We start from the raw sequence: 21,230 nt of genomic DNA, 5'->3' as shown, positions 1-21,230 counted from the left end.
GTCAAACAGATTTGGGGCAATTCATAAAAATGTATTATAATTTTTTAGAAAAATGTCTCGCATACCATACATTTGTGTACTTTGAACTAAACGTGCTTCAATGTTTTTTTTTTTTTTACTTTTATTATCATTCTACCTTAGGTAATTATCAATGATTATACTTTTTCAACATAGCAAAGGTCAACTATTCAACCATACATCATAAATAAATCATGAAAATTAGCTATTTCGTAAAATAAATTTCCAGAGAAAAATTTCAGAGAATAATACGATATAATCAGAGAAAATAAAATCACTATATTAGAATTTTATAAACCGTGTAACGTCATTGATTATTAATGGATCAAGCGTATTTGCTTAGTGGCCTGGTTTATTATATATAATTATCCATTATAAATGCTTTTCTCAATATACACAAAATATAAAATTAATGCAAGGGAAGAAAAATTATTAGTTTTAAAGAAGCATTAATTTGATTAATAAAAGATCGGAAGCTTTGTAAAACGAGAATAATACATTAGCGAACTTTATTAGTAATATTTTTTATTTATTTGAAATACTAGCGCGAGGTAGTAGACAGTCATGTCGAACAATTAGATCAAAAGTATAAGTTTTTTTAATAAAAGTGGAATATTTTCGACATTTAATCAACGATTGTGATTGATAGAAAAATTAAGCTGAATAAGATTAAAAGAAAAATTAGAGCAACTATTTTGTAAATGAAATTTCGTGAGCGATTCTCTAATTAGTTAAATTTAATTACGCCGTTCTACTAAATAAGGAACGAGCTTTTATTATTGACTACATTATCCGTTAAAATAATGTAGATGGACGTGGTTAACACATGAAACTCGGCCTCTTATGTATCCCAGTTTATTAAAAGTTATTCTGATCTTCTTGTAACTTCCGGTCTGGGGAGAAAAAAATGAAGGAGAAAAAACGGAAGATGGATGTGACTTTTGTACATAGAGTGAGATATTTTTTACCTAGTGATTCGACAAAAATTTTATTAATCCGTTCAAGTTTAAAAGCAATGCAAACCAGTTGGATTACTACAAAATTATCCACTTAACAAATCATCTATCGTGTCTTCCCTTCATAATTTAACGATCATTCCTTGAATTTGTCTTTATTCTAACGTCACCGATGAAAGCTCCAGGTGCGTTTAATCTTTGCTCGAGTGAATCGAACGGAAGTATGTGCACTAAGAGTTAAGGTCGCAGATATGCTTTATTCGCTCGAACACCCCTGGAAATTTAATGCGGATAATCGGATAAATGAATCGTCATCCATGGAATCCCAGGCGGACCAAAATTTTTTTTACACTCACATTATTCTGCTACGCATAAGATATTTCAATGTGAATTCCCAGGGGTCGATGAACTTTTTGCCCAGGCTCCCATTCACGAATTTGCCGAGCCACTGATTGGCCCCGACGGAGATTCCACTCATTCCGACGTATATCGTATACTCGTTTTTACAAGTTTTCGAGGCAGAAGAAACTGTCGAGTAAAAACGGATTCGACAACTTATCCTTCTTTCCAACCTTGGCAGTAAATAATAAGAAAAGTTGTTATTTCCAATAGTAATAAAGTTGCAAGTTTTCTTCTAACGAAAGTTAATTTTTCTTCTTCTTGTTTTCTACGTCGAAGTGTCAGTTAGGGGTTTTTTCTTTTTTCTTTTTTCATTTTTCTTTTTTTTTAACTTCGACGTTTCTGATTTTATTGAAATTGCATTCAAAAACTGAAATAACTGCTACATTCTTAATGGTTTTTAACTCATACTTTAAAACATTTTTAAGCTGCTCAATTAAATAATTTAATTTGCAATTATACATTTTATTCTAAAGCGCTAAGAGAGCATCGCCATTCATCCTATTTCAAACTAAAAATGTACTTATTATCCATTGGTATTTATGCAGTAAAAGGATATATTATTATAATTAATCATTTTTCATCATTAACGTATTAGTCGATCTGCTAAAGCATGCCCTTACATCTTTTTCCATTTGTCTTACGTCTTTCATCTTGTTTTCTCTCTCTCTCGTTTTACCTGCTAAATATATTAATATGCATATATTTAATTAAGTTCTATTCAGTGGAGGCCAATGCTGCTACAGTAATTTGTAAAATTTCTTTTGCTTTACATTAGACGGCTACGTAAGCGATTTAAATTTGTTAAACGTTCGATTCTCATAAGAAGCGAACGGTTTTAGAATCTTTATAAATTTATATATTTATAAATATATTTATCGTATGTGAAAGATTTTAATATGAAATTAACATTCGTTTAAAATATATTACCCAATTTATTAAAAATTCAAGTGGTCTCGTTTCGTTTCATTTTGCATTGCTTTTCATTATTTTTTTTCTCTTTTTTTTTTTATTATTATTTATTTATTTATTGAAGCACTGCTCGGTTGAAAATTATTATTTCAACCTGTATTTTAGAGGCCAACAGCAACGCATTCTTTTATGGTGTAAAAACTACTAGCAAGGGAAAACTGATGTCGAAACCTTCAAGCTCGTAGTACACAGAAAACAATAAATGTAATAATAAAGGCAATATATCTTTTTGTCTACCTTTCGTTTGTAAATTTACGAAAATTCAGCCATGTTACCGAATCCCCATGCTTACCGAAGCAATCCAAATTTATTGACCGGATCGAGTGTTTTACGTTGAGAATTTCCTAATAATGTTGCCCCCGCTATTATTTTTTTATAACTCAGTGCTATCGATCAGCATTAAATATCAGCGAGCGTAAAAAGATTCGTCGTTCGAAGATAAAACAAAAATAAAACAACAACAACAATAAAATCTAAAGATGGTTCGCCCACGATAGTCACGCAATTGTGCTCACCGAAATTAATTACTTACATTTGTTGACATTCAAGGCGATTTCGGCGGCAAATTTCATCCCGTGAAAAACCCCGTGGGCGGTTGTCCGTGGCACAGCAGGTGCAAAGTCTGGATCGTCCAGGTCAAACAAAACGTTCTCCTCGAATTCCGACAAATTGCCCTCCATTGTTGACAGTTGCCACGAGCAAAAACTTTCTGCAAACGATCATTTTCATAAACTTTAATTATTATTAACAATCATTAAATGAATTATTGGAACAGTATACATATAGGCGGCCATGGGTTAGCCATGGATAGATGACAATTTTTTCTTAATAGTTATTGAATGCTGGTAATTCGCTCTACGGTAATCGCTCCTCGATATTATAATAATATCAATTTACAAAAATTTCCTATTTTATTCAAAACGACCAATCCGTAGTTTATAAAATCTCTACGGTAACGTCTCTCTTCTAATGCACAATAAGAATCTTAATATACATTAAGATTTTCTCCTGTAACCTTGACGAACGAGTGTTCGTCATTTAGATACGACGATGTGCACCCGTCCGTTAAACGACTTGTCAAAAAATAAAATAGCTAATATTCTATTATGTTTAATTGGCTACATTTTATAATTGAACGACGTCGAGTTTACGGGCGTGTTAGATTTGGAAAACAAATGCATCTATTGCGCATAAAAAATTTTGTAAAATTTTATTTAAATGATTTATTAAGAACAAAATAAATAAGTAAACTTTTAACTCAAGAAACGGGAGCCATTATTATTATTATTATTATTATTATTATTATTATTATTATTATTATTATTATTATTATTATTATTATTTATCTATATAAATTTCAACTTTATTTAACGATTTCTTGTAAAGATAATTCAAAATATCTATAACAAATACTGCGGTTGACAATTTATCAGAGCACAAATACGCAATGCGAAATATTATTATCTACAATATGTATTATAAATGCAATATCAACTATCAGTCTCATTTTCCAATGCCACTAACGTTCAATTTGGCATTAGTCGATGACTGAGATGAAGAAAAAACGTGCATTCCACGTATGCGTAAGCGACGCTAAAATTCACGCGTCGAATACGATTAAACGGGCCCCGCGAGGGCGATAAAGAAAACGGAAATGAAGATCGTCGACGAGAGGCATGGAAAAATGTAGCCATTGGCGGTAAATGTCGAGTCGCAGCTCGTGCAATAGCGATCAAGACGTTGTCAAATTCAATGTTTATTGAGGAGTTCGGAATTGCATTACAGAGTCGTCTAATGTAGATTGTAGCAGTCCTTCCGGTTCGGATCGCTCGACACTGGCCGATTATGGAAATGCCCTTTCGAATTTGTGCGGCATCCACTGGATGATTAAGAAATTTGATAGACAATAATTGATGTCGGTGCTCGTCTTATCGGCTTGGCCGCGATAGCGTCGGGTGTGAGAAAAAAGCTGTTAAACATCAATACCACTCGACATCGCCTCATTCATAATATTTACGTTTCCTGGCATTCGCTTTTCCATTAATTTTTCAACACTCTTGCGCTTCAATAGCAGATTCTCCTCGTTTAAAATGGCTTGCGGCAATTTTTAATGCTACTTGTTGTCCGTTCTATTTTTACAAGCGAATAATCAAACCTGTTTTGTACAAATGCTAAATATATCGAGAATTTTTTCAAGCTATTCAATGGAATTGTGTGACTATTAAGTTTTATGAAATCCTCGCTTGCGATGATATTTGGAGAAACAAATTGTCGGTTATCAATTGTTGAGAATTTGTTAAAGTTAAAGTCGCATTTACTTTTATTAGCATTCGCCTGTTCTCGGATTTTTAATATAATTTCATAAGAACTTGCTGTAGCCAATTTTATATCGACTATATTCGCATTAATAATAGAATTTTACAACGATTTTCGAATTTTTAAAATTACGTAAAAATGCATTGCATAGTACTCTATGTGCCGTGGCTCGTTCCTTACAGCAACGATAAATAATTTTGCAAAATTTTCTCCTTCAAATTCTTTCAAGTACGATATGCTACTTGTCAACGCGATCGATCGTAAATTGAGAGAGAAAAACGAGAAATAATGAAAAAGAAAAAAGAAAAGAGAGTGTAAAATTCTCATTCCATTACAATGATACAATAGTATTTAAATAATTGTTAATTAATTCATCGGTCAAGTTCGTTTCTTATTTTTTACGCAAAATTTACACGTTATTCAATTTATTCCAAATCGAGGATTGTAAATTTCATGAAAATGAAAAATAGAGGACATTGCGAATCGTGACAATTCGATATTTAACTTAATATAATTCAATCTACTAAGCGTATTTATATATTAGACGTGTGTATTTGAAAGAAGCATGAATATTTTAATGAGGTGCGATCGAGTATTTAGGAAAGCTACGTTTATTTCATCTCTACGCCAATTAATGCAAAAATTTTAATAATAATGCCAGTACGTCACAATTGATTTGAAGAATTTTGTTACTTTGAAAGGCCTTCGGTATGCAGTAAGGTATGCAGTAGCATAACTAATTTCTCGATTAAAGAAATATCATCAGAAGCGAATGATTTTGCACTGGGCCACGTGCCCAAGCCATACGAAGAATAAATAATTCGATTGTGAATTTTATTCGCGTACACGAGGCATCTCCCGAAAACTCTAGTCGAACGAAAGAAATGTAACGAGTGCTGATACTCAAGGGCAGAGATAGTAGTAGTAGTAGCACAAGGAAATATTACTTTCTCCCTTTATTGCTTATATAGCCGATGACGATCCGATCCTCGCCAAACCACTGCGCGTGTAAATATTTTCTTTTTCCCCGTAAAACCCTCGTCTTGCGAAAGAAAGACAACAAGAGGGACGAGGGGTGTGAAGAAGGTTGAGAAAGAGGAGAAACAAAACGCGGCTGAAAAATTCAGCAATAAGGATTAATATCTTGGGCCGTTGGACGATCCGTAAGCTCAAAAGGAAAATGCAAGGAGTCTCGGTGCTAAAACAACACGAGAATGGCCGCTCGGAACAATCGAAGCTTCCTAGCATGTCGGACGGCAGCCTTGTAGCGAAGCAATTACCGGCAGTGAATTGTGGCGCTCGCCAATGGAAAAGGAGTCGGACGTAACGAGCGCTGCTTGAGAGAACGAGATGGAAGATCGCGACGTGCTTTCGAAAATCCGAGGCTGTCGTTGAATTTTTTGATTTTCCACTGTGCTTGAGAGGTTTGAGCCTGCGTTTGGCATATGTTGTGTATTTCTTGTTTGAGCCTTAACACGATGCCCGATGAAAATAATGTGTTCGAAAAGGACAGAGATTTGTTTATATACGACATACAGTGTGTGTGCGAGCGCGCGCGCGCGCGCGCGAGCGTGGTAAATACACGACTTAAAATTGGACGATAATTTTGAATTTGATTTAATTCACTAGACAAAATTACCTTATTGTTTATAAATGTTCTGTCGACCGCTAAATCACGTAATGATTTTTATTATTAAAAGTTTATCCAATTAGGTGATGTTATCAATATCTAATCGATGCTTCCTTATCGTTATCGCTGAAATGTCTTGTTATTCTTTTATTCATATTGGCTAGTCTACAGGAAATTTAAAACACACCGAGAAACAATTAATCAATGCCATAAACGTACAATGGAAACATCGCGCCTCCCTTTTTATTCCACCAGAATATCTCCATTATCGCGGCAGTTATTGTATAAGCAAAACACTCGCTCTTAAATCAGCGATAAAATTTATTACAACTTAATAATAATAACAATAATAATAATAATAACAACAACAACAACAACAACAACAACAACAACAACAACAACAACAACAACAACAACAACAACAACAACAACAACAACAACAACAACAACAACAACAACAACAACAACAACAACAACAACAACAACAACAACAACAACAACAACAACAACAACAACAACAACAACAACAACAACAACAACAACAACAACAACAACAACAACAACAACAACAACAACAACAACAACAACAACAACAACAACAACAACAACAACAACAACAACAACAACAACAACAACAACAACAACAACAACAACAACAACAACAACAACAACAACAACAACAACAACAACAACAACAACAACAACAACAACAACAACAACAACAACAACAACAACAACAACAACAACAACAACAACAACAACAACAACAACAACAACAACAACAACAACAACAACAACAACAACAACAACAACAACAACAACAACAACAACAACAACAACAACAACAACAACAACAACAACAACAACAACAACAACAACAACAACAACAACAACAACAACAACAACAACAACAACAACAACAACAACAACAACAACAACAACAACAACAACAACAACAACAACAACAACAACAACAACAACAACAACAACAACAACAACAACAACAACAACAACAACAACAACAACAACAACAACAACAACAACAACAACAACAACAACAACAACAACAACAACAACAACAACAACAACAACAACAACAACAACAACAACAACAACAACAACAACAACAACAACAACAACAACAACAACAACAACAACAACAACAACAATAAATAATGGCGATAAGCTTCATTATATAAAACGATTAGTCTTGAAAAAATAACTTAAGTGTGCCACAGCAATCGTAAATAAAATACTAAACGATCTTTATGAATATGCTTACTGAATTAGAAAATTTATTGGAAATATGTTTGAGGTATGACGTTAATAAAGGTTATGAACATAATCGTAATAACCAAACTCAATGCACTCGTAAATCTTATTCTGTTTTTTCTTCTTTTATTATTCATTATTGTGGAATTATCCTTGGTAGTCATTGTATGCATTTTCGTCGCGTCAATTTCATTGTTTCTAATTTAATATATATTGATAAATATTTTTGTACATTAATTTCAGCAGCTACGATAAGTGTACATATATATAGTCACATATTTATTTATCGAAAAGTGTTTCAAAATTCAATGAAATTTATTCACAATTTCTGCTGAAACTCGAAGGTAACTCAAAAATGAAAGCAAGTGATTTTCAAATTGTTAAAACAGCTAATCACATTAATTCAAATTATCGATGTCAATTGTTCATCAATTGAATACTTCCGGATAATCGAAGGAGAAAAATCCGTTAAATCAGACGGATGAGAAAAAGAGAAAAATAGAAGAAGGAAAATTGAACGTAACACTGATTTGTTAAAGATCGGCATTTTTATTATCTTTGTTGTACTTATGATTATTAGAAATAGATGAAAATATCTAATAGATTTATATTTAAAAGGCGTAATTGAGAAAGTCCTTGCATTAATTATAAAGTCTGAAATAGAAGATGAAATAAAATCCTTAGATAACTAAATTGTTCTGTGCTAATTATTGGCCTTGTCCTTAATCTCAATTAATATATCATAAATGATAAAACATAGGTCTGTGTAAGGAAAACTCTTGTTAAATCACTTTCTTAAAACTGCCCTGTTTTTTTTTTTTTTTTTATTTTATTTTTTATTAAGACGAATGCACATTTAAGGCTCTCTATTGGCTTATTCGTCGCCTTTGCAAACTACTTTTTTTATTGCATTTTAGGGATAAAAAAAAACAACAAGGCACAATGTAAACAGCACGCTTTATATTATTGCACTTGAGCTTTTATTGCCGTTTTTTGTTGTTGTTTTTTTAATGGTGAATCGGAAGCTACGACATTCGCTTTTGCACTAGAACATTTGACTTCGTTATTTACGAAGGACAACTTTTGATTAGCTACAGCCATCCTGCTTTAATCGTATATTTTGTTAAACCAGTACAATTTGTGCTTCAACAGAAATCATCCAATACATAAGTAGTGTTAACAAGAGAATTGAAACTCTACAAATACAAAAATAAAGCCTGTTTGAATTATCCATAGGATGGATATTATTAATCAATATCCTTCAATTAATACAAAAAATCATCGATTATTAACCTTATTGCCAAGTTATTATACGGCAATTGATTTGCAAATACTATCAAACATTATCTATAATCAAAATATACTAATTTTCCACGCGAGGACCTTATTTTGCATGATATAATTTGTAATTCAAAGTAAGTTGGATATTTGTAAGGACCTCGTCATCTTCCTGTGTAAAGCAAAAAAAAATTCCTAAAGAAATGTTGCGGCCGAAGCGATTGAAAAGACAACGCAATATGACATTGGGAACGAAAAAAATTTAATAAATGTCGTTATTGAAAAGGAAAAAGAAATGCAATAAAGTATCGAAGGAAAAACAAGCATTATCAGTTGAAATTCCAATCTACTAAAGTCCAAAAGTTTAAAGTACTTTGTAAATTTCGCACAGAGTATCCTTTCCATACAATTCCTCTTAATTTATAGAAAATAAACCCACTACATAATTATAACGATTCGTTTTAACGGATTTCGTTTATTTTTTTTTTTTTTTTTTTTTTACCGACCATTGTAATAAAATACAAAAGGAACATTTTCAGAGCCATTGGTTGACAAAAGCGAGCACGCCGAAAGGGAATGCATGTATTACAAAACAAACGACCGTAGTAAATAAGAAGAATACTTGATGTGAAAAAGCCTTCAAAGGAAGTGTGTTTAGGTTTTGCATAAGTACACGCGAGAGTTTGTATCACGATGATTTAGATGAGAATGGCGCCATGGGTAGTGGACCCTTTAAATAAAACATTTAGACAAAGAGCTCGAATGCCGACGTTAAGGTACATTCGAAAGCGCAAGGCCAATAGTCTAATATATCGAGGCTGCGAAGATTTTGTAAATAAATAAATAATTTACATATATAATGGGCGTTAAAATAATACTTAATGTACAGATTCTTGCTTCGTCAAATAATTGTTAAACAATCGTTAGGGGCTATTTGTTAAACGATTATTTATCAAAATGAATGATCGGATTGGCGCGGTTTATCAATATACACTGGAGATGAATAAAATACAATGATATTTATTGTCAACGCTCATACAATTCAAATCTTTATAAAATAAATTCATGCAACCCCCCCCCCCTCCGCCCAACCACCCACACACACATATTTGCAAGACTTTGGTGCTTCGTTACTTTCCAATTACATGCACACCCAAACTTAGTATTTCACAAACCTCACATTTTAATTGAAAGCTACGCCTAATAATTATACTGTCACCATACACGATTGTTGGTAATACTAGTTGACCACTCCAATTGAATAAAGTAAAAATATTCGTTTAATTGTAAGCGAGAGATATTCAATTTACGTGACGGCCGCATTAATTAAACTCTATTAAATCTCCAGTCTGGAAAATGTGAAAGGACATTATTAATCAGAGGCTAAATAAACGTCGCTCTAATGATTTTCCCATAATCAACGAGGAGCGCTTCCGCCGGGTGAAAGGATCCTCCCTTCTCTTTTAAGCGCAAGGGAAACCAAATATCAGAGGATGCTTGTCCCTCCCATTAACTCCGGTACCCTCATTATCAAATAGTCTCTGCTCACGGGAAAACCGATACAAGCGACTCATTCATTCGCATGATTAATTGACAAGTGTCACAAACTAGTGGGAGCAACAGCGGTGACTGATGGAATCGCCAAATTTTCGAGGTTCTCAGGCCAAGCGTCCGGACGCATCGGAAGGCCGAGCTCGCGAGTCCCCCCGAAGCCTCCGGGGCTCCTCGAGCAACTTACCTAAGGATAACTGGCAGACACGAATAGAAGTGTTAGAGCGTTGGTGGGCCCGACGTCCGCGTCCGGGCGGGCACTTCGAAGCTAAGACGAGGCGCGTCAACCGCAAGAATCGCACGGGGACTGTGCGAGAGGCTGGTGGCAGAGCGGCGGCCGCGTGCTCTCTCTCTCTCTCTCTCTCTCTCTCTCTCTCTCTGTCTCTGTGTCCTCCCTTCCCTATCCCTCCCGTCCCCTCAATGCGCACCAAACCCTCCGTTCTCGACGCCCTGCATTCTCCTCCTCCTCGACGTCGTCGTCGTCGTCGTCGTCGTCGTCGTCGTCGTCGTCGTCGTCGTCGTCGTCGTCGTCGTCGTCGTCGTCGTCGTCGTCGTCGTCGTCGTCGTCGTCGTCGTCGTCGTCGTCGTCGTCGTCGTCGTCGTCGTCGTCGTCGTCGTCGTCGTCGTCGTCGTCGTCGTCGTCGTCGTCGTCGTCGTCGTCGTCGTCGTCCTGTCTCCCCACCTCTCCGACGTCGTCGTCGTCGTCGTCGTCGTCGTCGTCGTCGTCGTCGTCGTCGTCGTCGTTGGCGTTGGCGTTGGCGTTGGCGTTGGCGTTGGCGTTGGCGTTGGCGTTGGCGTTGGCGTTGGCGTTGGCGTTATCGTTATCGTTATCGTTGTCGTTGTCGTTGTCGTTGTCGTTGGCGTTGCCGTCGTCGCAGTCGTCGCAGTCGTCGCAGTCGTCGCAGTCGTCGCAGTCGTCGCAGTCGTCGCAATCGTCGCAATCGTCGCAATCGTCGCAATCGTCGCAATCGTCGCAATCGTCGCAATCGTCGCAATCGTCGCAATCGTCGCAATCGTCGCAATCGTCGCAATCGTCGCAATCGTCGCAATCGTCGCAATCGTCGCAATCGTCGCAATCGTCGCAATCGTCGCAATCGTCGCAATCGTCGCAATCGTCGCAATCGTCGCAATCGTCGCAATCGTCGCAATCGTCGCAATCGTCGCAATCGTCGCAATCGTCGCAATCGTCGCAATCGTCGCAATCGTCGCAATCGTCGCAATCGTCGCAATCGTCGCAATCGTCGCAATCGTCGCAATCGTCGCAATCGTCGCAATCGTCGCAATCGTCGCAATCGTCGCAATCGTCGCAATCGTCGCAATCGTCGCAATCGTCGCAATCGTCGCAATCGTCGCAATCGTCGCAATCGTCGCAATCGTCGCAATCGTCGCAATCGTCGCAATCGTCGCAATCGTCGCAATCGTCGCAATCGTCGCAATCGTCGCAATCGTCGCAATCGTCGCAATCGTCGCAATCGTCGCAATCGTCGCAATCGTCGCAATCGTCGCAATCGTCGCAATCGTCGCAATCGTCGCAATCGTCGCAATCGTCGCAATCGTCGCAATCGTCGCAATCGTCGCAATCGTCGCAATCGTCGCAATCGTCGCCGTCGTCATCGTCATCGCCGTCATCATCATCGTCGTCGTTGTCGTTGTCGCGGTCGCGACTCAGGCGCGGAGCTGGAGACGCCGGACCCCCGGGGCTCCCGGGGCTCCCGAGACTTTGAGGTTAGCTCGGGGGGCACGAGGCGCCGAGCGTCGCCACGTCTGTGTAAGCCCTGACACGTGTGGCGCCTCGCACTTTAGCTCGTCCTCTTCGAAATCTTCGTGCCCGTTTCAACGGAATCGTTTCAGGCCGAACTTGCCGAGGCAATGTTTTCACCATATTTCTTCTAATGCTCTTAATTAACCGAGCCCGAAGACTTTGCCTCTCGAACATGATCGCCCGCGTGTGAAATTAGACACTACTCGCGGCTCCTTTGCCTCACTCTTTACGAGTAACACTAATTTAATAGTTGTTAGGACGAAATAGCGACATTTTAAGGTGCGTTGGGCATTCGTCGCGACTCCACTTATATTGAATTCAAATATTGTGATGATTTTGGTAAGCAAGCGGCAGTTAGGGAACGAAGACCAAACGTATATTTAGGCTTGGATCGTTATTGGCTGTAGGAGAGACCGAAGAAGGATGCACAATACGTTGAAAATTTATAGTTTGCACGATGTAATTAAAAATTAAATTTTTGCTTGATTCACAGCACGTGGGATCGTGACGATTTATTTACGTATTATTTTATCTACATAATTGATAGATTAGATAGCTTTCATTGTATTTTTGTGCTTTGTTTATTGTTATGTTCAGTGTCAATTTCTGGCAAGGCCCTGCTTAAACTAAGCAAATTATGTCAAATTTCATGCTTTGATTCATGCGTATGATAGATTAAAAGTGTTTTAATTCTTTTACCCAGCAAATAATTAATTTATTTATTATGTGATTGATGCAGTTGATAGAGTTTCAAAGCAATGGCTACTGTCCGAAGAAAAAGGGAGTTTCCTGATTAATTCAAATACATATAAATGTATTACATTTTATTTGATTGAATTATGATGTTAATCGTGAGATGAAAAAATTCATTGCAGCAAATGATTTCTGTAGTATCGAAAAAGATTATCTTATACCATTACTTATGCCATTCGACATTCATAAATATGAAATATAGATTTTCAAATAATACAATAATATTTATATTTTTACGGTCACTTTGGGGGTTTTTTTCTTTCTTTCTTTTCATTGCCTTTATTCGCTAGTTTTTTAGTCGGACTGTTTACATTGTAACTTATTAATGTATCGGCGAATACAAGAAACATTTGGCAGTAAAGATTTTCAATCAACTAAATTTACAAGTTCATTAATATTATACATTGTACTATATCGAGCACTGCTATTGTCTAATATTATAATAATCATTATAATCATGGTAATTGAAAATAATGAAGAGTGATATAGATGATATGACTACAGCACTATTTAATTATAAATAATTATAAATATAAATTATAAATAAAATAATTTCAAAATAATTTCTTTCGATATTGTCGTTCGTTGAAAAGGACGTATTATTGGTATCTTCAATCGTCATTATTCGCCCAGTTTTTCGAAATTATGCATTAAAAATTATTAATTAAAAATATAACATAGCAGAGTCATATAATTATACGAATCCCAAGATGCAACGGAAGATAATAACCGAATACCGAGTATGCCTAAAAAAAACTTTATTTATATATTATTCATTTTCACGCTTTCACAATCATAAACACTTTGTTGAAATTATGAAGGCCTTATTAAAAAAAAAAAAAAAAAAAAAAAAAAAAAAAAAAACAATTGGAGCCAATTTCTTGTCTTAATTTACGAGTAATAAAAATCAATTTGCATGCACTCAATCATCTACATAAAGCTATACATTTTATTTAAATAGATTATAAATTGAAGTATTATATGCTTGACAAATGATAATTAAGCGATACGTAATACAGAAATTGTTAGCAACGGGAGAGATTAAATGAAATTTGTAAAAGCGCTAAAGATATTTTAACGTTATAACTTCTTTCTATTATCACGATTAAACAAAACATTTTCATTTTAACATCTATATAACATCTTCTTACCCTTTATGATAATTTATTTTTAACTATACTGCGAATCGACCGCAACATACCCTCATCATTTTTCTCAATAATTTATAAACAAAGTTGTAATTGCTTTTAAAATAAAACATAATAAATAATTATTTACGTTTATGGGAGCATCGTTAATAAAGAATTTCACGGCCTGATTAAAAAATCTTCTATATTATCTTTTTTCAAATAATTTCAATGTCTTATGCGGGGGTCGTGTCCCGAGGAATCGCGAGCCGAATCCATGAAACCGATAATATTCGTTAAAAAGGCATAAAGTGAGAAGCTCGTTGCGATCGAATTATAAGGGGCATCCGACCAAGATCTACTCCAATGATGCGCGTAATCGTTGAAAATATTCGATCCCCGTGAACAAAAACAAAAAAAAAAAAAAAAAAAAAAAAAAAAAAAAAAAAACCCCATCAAGACAAAAATTAACTTGACTCTAAGCTCAAGTGACTCGCAGCTCTTAATCGATGCTTAACGATGACAACCTCGAAGCTATCGAAGCTTTAAAACTTGTCAAGGCGCGGTGAGCCTTCGGTTCGAGGATTTCCCTGGGTGATCTATTATAAATCGATCGCTTCCTTGATTATCTGAGAAATTGCACGTCAATACGAGCGGCAAGTGACATTACTTGAAAATCTACGCATTTTACTTTTCTATAAGCAATCTGTAGTTCTATGAAATCTTAATCGATTTTAATGTTCGTTGCGAGATGATTATAAGGATGCCATATGAAATAAACTGTGGAAGCGCAATGTCGTTTGATTATAATTATTTGTAAGGCGAAGTTAAAAGGTTTTTGCTTTGGTAGCTAAATTTTATCGGGATAGGGAATGGCGATAGTCTTTACAAATTTTTTCTTTATGTCTTTTATTAGACACGATAATAATGTATTATTAAGGCGAGTTTTATGTATATAATACAAGAGTAATGGATTAGCCTCGAAGGTAGAATCGAAAAGAATTGAAATAATAATTTATCGACCAAATCCATAATAATCGATTGAATGTTGGATGCAGGTGTTTTATATATTTAATGAAACGAATTATTATCGAAATATTATCGAAAAGTTGCATTAAAATATTATGCGAGCGCTAGGTTATGGTATAACTAAAAATATAATGTTTAAGTATGTTTAATGAATATCGGTAAATTTGTGCATAATCGTTTATTAGGGAAAATAATATAATTACGTAGATGACAAGATATCTTAACCTCTTGCCATGTGAGCGTAATAAAATCATTTCAACGTAAAAAAAAAACGATTTCGTAATACGATTTTCTTCCTGCGGGGTAATGAGATACACGTGTAAGCAAAACAAAAAAAAAATAAATAAATAAATAAATAAATAAAAAATAAAAAAAATACCCAGAAGAGGAAGCTCGCGTACACATCTACATGTAATCGAAACAAGTATGTCACCGCAACTGACATAAACAAAAAAAAACTATACATATATATATATATATATATTGATGCTCGAGTGACTACTGGGAAAATAAATACGCGGTGGATGTGTCTCCTCTAAAATAGGAAGAAGGTAAGAAAAAACAAGAGATCCATTACCTTTAATCACTAGTCGAAGACGAAACAATTACGAGCTCCACTTCAATTGATGTATATCGATTTTCACATATGCTCACTTTCTCTATTGTTATATTATCTTTGTGGTCTTTCGGTGGAGCGATTATTTTTTTTAAAATTTTTTTCTTATATTACATCGATAGAGTTTTATCGTTTAAAATGCAATATCAGGTCTTATTCCCCAGACTTCTATTACCTCTCATCCATCTTTTTTGTTTTCTACATTTACACGTGCACGTGCACACATACATCGATCTGTTCTTTACTTTTAATTTAAAAACATTGAATTTTGTTCGCGTTTAGCGAAGCTTCAATTGGCAACATAACAATATTGTTAAATGCTTTTTCTCATTTTTTTTCTTTCAATCAAATCCAAGTCCTTCGCTGCTAATGCATTCGCCATGTAATGCATTTCAATGCTTTTTCATAAATTAATTCTGATGCAGAATTAGCATTTTAAAATTGTACCTTTTACTTTTTTTTAAATTTACTTAAACAAATTTTTATTTTTTACAATAGCGAAGTATCAATATCACATAGAATACATGATTCTGAAAAATCTTGAGTTATTGAAAAATTGTGTGAAAATATCCCAGCCTAGGTGATTTCGTTTCATAACATTTTAATATTTATATATAATTATAAGAATAAATACATGCACAAACATATATAAATAATTATAAATAATTAATTATTAAATTAATATTTTAATAAAAATGGTAATGTACGATCGTTTTAATTTGAATTCATAAAGATGTCGTTTATTATTTATTTTCAAATTTTGTAAAGGTGTGTTTCAATAACTTTCATTATAATAACATCATGTTTTCGTCTTTAAATAGAGGAAAATTCGTATTATTACATTTGATTGTGACAAAAATCACTCTACTCCACAATTTAATTGGCTATTATTTCGAAATTAATATTCGATCGATATAAACCAATATATAATAATACGATTATTTATAAAAATCTGTGCAGACTAATTGGTTTGAAACCCTATATTTTACAAGAACTAATTTTGTTATTTAAACGAGTTGGGTGAGCGTAGAATAATAATAATAATTTAACATCGTGAATAATCTGGCGTACAGTCAATTAAATTCCCATTTGATAAGATTTATTCTTCTATTAACGGCCTAATTGATTGCTGCGCACATGCTTATTCGATAAATATTTACGATAAATGAACAACCTAATGATTTATTTATAAATATTTAATATTTTAATTGAAAGGCTTACAATCTTATTGGAGCTATTGAGTGAAATTGTTGCATGATAAAAATGTTATTGAACCACATTATTTGCAAGCAGTAATCACACATACCATCCATCAGCTACAATCAAGTTTCCACTTGATTGATCTAGCAATTCATAAGTAAGTTGACTAAATTACAGCCTTACATGTAGATATGTGGCCATTATTTTATTATATTTTCGGATCTACTCTGCATATGAATTACATATATGATATAAGCAGGTTATATTATTATTTTAAGTTTTCATTTATTAAATTACATTCGATATTTTTACCGTGAATGTTTAGGAATCTGGCGTGAAATTAATATTTCGACCACAAGTAGATTTATTCATTTGTATAAAATTCGTCTGTCGAATTAATTAAAATTCATAATTATTGCATTTTGCCATTCATTATCGGGTAAATTTTAAAAAACATTCTTGGCTGGATTATTTTCGAATTTTCCTATGAATAATAGTTAATATAATAGTTCAATAATGCGTGTGTTACGATTATCTCGAAATAAATTCCACATAATATTAGGAGATTCGGTAGATTAAATACTAGTGCCATCTGACGGTCGCTTTTGCAATTATCAAATTGGATCAGTGCACAACCTACTAAAGCGATATATGGCAACGACTTCGACAAATGCCTTAACTTTATTTATTATTTATCATTATTAGCAATCTCGTTAAGGTAATATTATTTTATATTAAATTCCGATATTTAACAGTCTGACTATATTACATTTATATCGTACGATAGATGAATATAGGGATTTACGAAAATGTTGATTTATATTAATAATTAATTTTAATTAAATTATTTAATAATAATATATTAAAGGAACGGGGAATTTACGTTGCCTGTCAATAGCATTATTATTACTCTTATCGTCGACGTCGTATTTATCATCATTGCCACCAGCATCAACAACGACAGCAATAATAACGTCGATGACGAAGATGACGAGAATGACGAAGATGACGAAGATGACGATGATGACTATGATGACGATGATGACGATGATGACGTAGATGACGACGACGCCGACGACGCCGACGACGACTATGACGACGATGACGACGAAACCACTTAAGTACTTACTATAAAAAAATCATTATATTACAAACATTATTTTTACGAATGTCAACAATATTCAATCATTTGAGCTAAATGTAATATTCTATTAATAGAACAGAGGCTAAGCAAACTTCTAGCAAAATTTAATTTTAAATTGAAGCATATCGATCGATACTCAATACAACGGAAATATACCAGAATACCAAATAATAATGAACAAAATCGAACGTCAAATATTAACTTTTGCATTTTGTACGATCAAACAGATGTTGTAGCTCTAAAAAATATTTGGCATGACTGTAAACGTCGTTGAATAATAAGAAAGTTAGAGGCTATAAAAAAAAAAAGTGGCAGTTAAGTAATGCTTAATAGAAAGAGACGGCGCTTAATTAAGGCTCTACGATAATTATTCATTGCATGTGAAGGTAGAATTTAAAATTTGCGCCCAACAACAGTTGGCCGTGAGAGTTTTTCGCTTCTTCCTTATCATTTGGTAATTTATAGGCGTTAGTTTAATACTGCTATCTATTCTTATCTCTACATTTCGCTGATATAACTTTGTTCTCGTGCATGCACTCGGACATTTAGATGAGTATTATACAACATAACATAACGGACTTTGTTAATACTCGCAAGCAGAAGTAGCACATTTATCTGCTTACATAGTAGGTGACGGAGAGATGTATTTAAGATAGACAGAGACGATGAATATTACCCTAATTGTTATCATGAAATAAATTTACAGATAAATGCTCTACAAATCAAACGTAATGGATTCAATTTAATAAAGCTAAATTTAAAATACGTAATTAAATAAAACGAATTTCAATAGGTTTTTTTTGCTAAATTATTATAAAGCGTATACGTTCAAACGATGTTAAATTAACATTATTTTATTTATATATTTATTTATTTATATATATATTTATTTATTTATTTATTTATTTATTTATTTATTTATTATTATTTATTATTATTATTATTATTATTATTATTATTATAAAATTAATGCTAAACGTTTATTTTCATTGAATATTTTAAATGTTCGATATTGCTCACTTTAATTGGAAAATTATTTAATCCATTAAGCAAACTTAAAAATTAAACGTGCAATAAAATTTAATATTAGGATAAAAATGATTTTGTTATTTTATAGTTTTTATGTTGAGTTATTATTTAAAAGTCCATTAGTTATGAAATATTTATTAATAATCAAGTATCTAAGTAATAAATTATCTTGAAATTTAAACAATACAATTGCATATACAACAATTGCTTAAGTTTCTGTATACGCTCCTATGTAATTACTCTTTAATCAATTACGTATTCAATATTTGATCGACGGTCTCCCGATTTTCTTTTTTAACTCTCTACAATTTATTCTTATACAATTATCTTATTAAATGTATTTCTATAGCTTTAAAATTTGCTGCGAGTAAAATAATTTTAAACTTAGCATGTATTTAATAATTAAAAATTTTGTGGTTGAATAAATAATGTTAAATGATCGATTAAAATGTTTATGATTCTATACATATTATTATTGTAAATTATACAAAAATTATAAATAATACCTTCGTTTAGTATTTTGTCATTATTATATTTAATTAAATACAATTGTCAGCGATTTATTTGAAAAACTATTAAGAATCATAAGAATCGTTTTATTCTTATTTTTGTAGCCAAAAAATTCGATATTCTAATATAAGATAAGCTATTTTTAAAAAAAAAAAAATTAATCAGCATTGATTTTAATATTATAAAATGAGAAAAAATTGAGACAATAAATTGACAATCCAGAGTGTCAACTTGGAGATTTGAGGCGACAAACTAGTCGCCGAACAAATCATGAATCATAAAAAAAAACAAAATGATATAGTGAAATAGAAAAAGTTATTCGGATTTTTAAATACAAGATGCTGTATAATATATGAAACTACTAAAACTTTCCATAAAAAATCCCGGTGACTAAATGCAAAATATATTACTTTGAGAAATTCAGATGTCTATTAATGTAATTCGATTAATTCGATACGAACAATCGCTTAGTTTTGTTTTATCAATTTCAAATTCGCGCAGTTTATTTGCTATAAAAATATTTTAAAGACGTGGATGATTGTTCCATTGTTATGAGTACGACATTATGATACGAGAAGCTCGATAAATTTTTATGAACTAGTAAATTTATTACAGTAATGAAAATATTTCATCTTCATATTTTAGTCAGTTGGAAGAAAAAGAAAAGAAGAAAAAAAAAGAAGAAGAAAAAAAAATGAAAGAAAGAAAAGACAAAGAAGAAGACGAAGAAAAGAAGAAAGGAAAGAAAACAATATTCTAACATGGCATTGAAAAATGTAAATCTTTCAATGTAAAATTGAATGTCCGCATGGCGAGGGAATGTAAACAACATGGTCATACAGAGGGGAATAATAATACCATATGGGAATTATACCATTTCTATGTTGATAAATTCTTTATCCCCACACCAAAGTATCTAGTAAAATTTTATTATAATTTTTTATATTCTCTTGCAAATAAGAAATCGGAGAGAAAATTCGACAGTGCAGTGAAAAATTAAAATATTTGAAATAACAATGAAAAATATATTATTGTACGACACAAGATTATTGTCGTTGTGAAGAATCTTAAGTTATACTTTCTATTATTTTTATGTTACAGTAAAAATGATTACGAATCGAGGAGAAATCAAAATTTTAACGAACGATATATACTTTACATATTCTCGTTTATATCGAGTCGCAACGATCGAATGCAAAATTCAATGATAATAAATGGACGAAATTGGAATGCAAAATTGTTTGTACAACAATTTGAGGAAAACGACAAAAGAATAAAACAAGAGACTCGGAGAGGTTCTGTACACGAATGATTAATGATTATTAAAAGATTATCGTCGAAAGAAATTCGTTCATCACTCATTAAATGAAATGTAATCGAAAATAAATATATACGTAACGAGGGCGAGATAGGAGGGTGCAGAATAATCGTGCAGGGATATTTGACAAGGGTGCATGTATACACGTTCTATCCCCTCTCGGCTTGCTTACTGAATTCGTCAATAAAGCAACACAAAGTACCCCTGCCTGCCATGTGGACAACGAGAGAGTACCAAAAATGATTGTATGTTGCCGTCGATTCAGGCAGATAATTATTGTAGATTGCGCGGGGTTATAGCCATCTGGTGGTTTGATTTACGTGCATTTTCTCTCTTCTTACACATACGCT

At 33.4% G+C, this 21,230-nt stretch overlaps 2 protein-coding genes across 2 annotated transcripts in view; one reads left to right on the top strand and one right to left on the bottom strand.

The window, feature by feature from the left end:
- LOC105366572 (uncharacterized) overlaps positions 1-10,732 on the bottom strand; it is a 79,642-nt gene extending 68,910 nt beyond the window's left edge. Inside the window, exons 1-2 of the mRNA XM_011505064.1 lie at positions 10,580-10,732; positions 2,878-3,054 (exon numbers count right to left, since the gene is read on the bottom strand). Coding sequence (XP_011503366.1) covers positions 2,878-3,025 — 148 coding nt within the window. The 5' untranslated portion in view covers positions 3,026-3,054; positions 10,580-10,732. The remainder of the gene's footprint in view (positions 1-2,877; positions 3,055-10,579) is intronic.
- Positions 10,733-14,543: 3,811 nt separating this feature from the next.
- On the top strand, positions 14,544-18,000 carry LOC105366612 (pheromone-processing carboxypeptidase KEX1-like). The gene is made up of 2 exons (XM_011505112.1): positions 14,544-14,599; positions 17,748-18,000. The coding sequence occupies exons 1-2, from the start codon at positions 14,544-14,546 to the stop codon at positions 17,998-18,000; spliced, it is 309 nt and encodes a 102-aa protein (XP_011503414.1).
- The last annotated feature ends 3,230 nt before the right edge of the window (positions 18,001-21,230 follow it).

The sequence above is a fragment of the Ceratosolen solmsi genome, unplaced genomic scaffold, assembly GCF_000503995.2.
Source record: "Ceratosolen solmsi marchali unplaced genomic scaffold, CerSol_1.0 scaffold16, whole genome shotgun sequence".
Taxonomy (NCBI): domain Eukaryota; kingdom Metazoa; phylum Arthropoda; class Insecta; order Hymenoptera; family Agaonidae; genus Ceratosolen; species Ceratosolen solmsi.
This window is presented reverse-complemented; position numbering and strand designations above follow the sequence as displayed.

Excerpts from the sequence above, each read along its gene's own strand:
- LOC105366612 (XM_011505112.1), top strand. The coding sequence starts at position 14,544 with ATGCTTAACGATGACAACCTCGAAGCTATCGAAGCTTTAAAACTTGTC. Across the intron at positions 14,600-17,747 it reads TTAAAACTTGTCAAGGCGCG|GAACGGGGAATTTACGTTGC; the intron begins GTGAGCCTTCGG and ends AATATATTAAAG.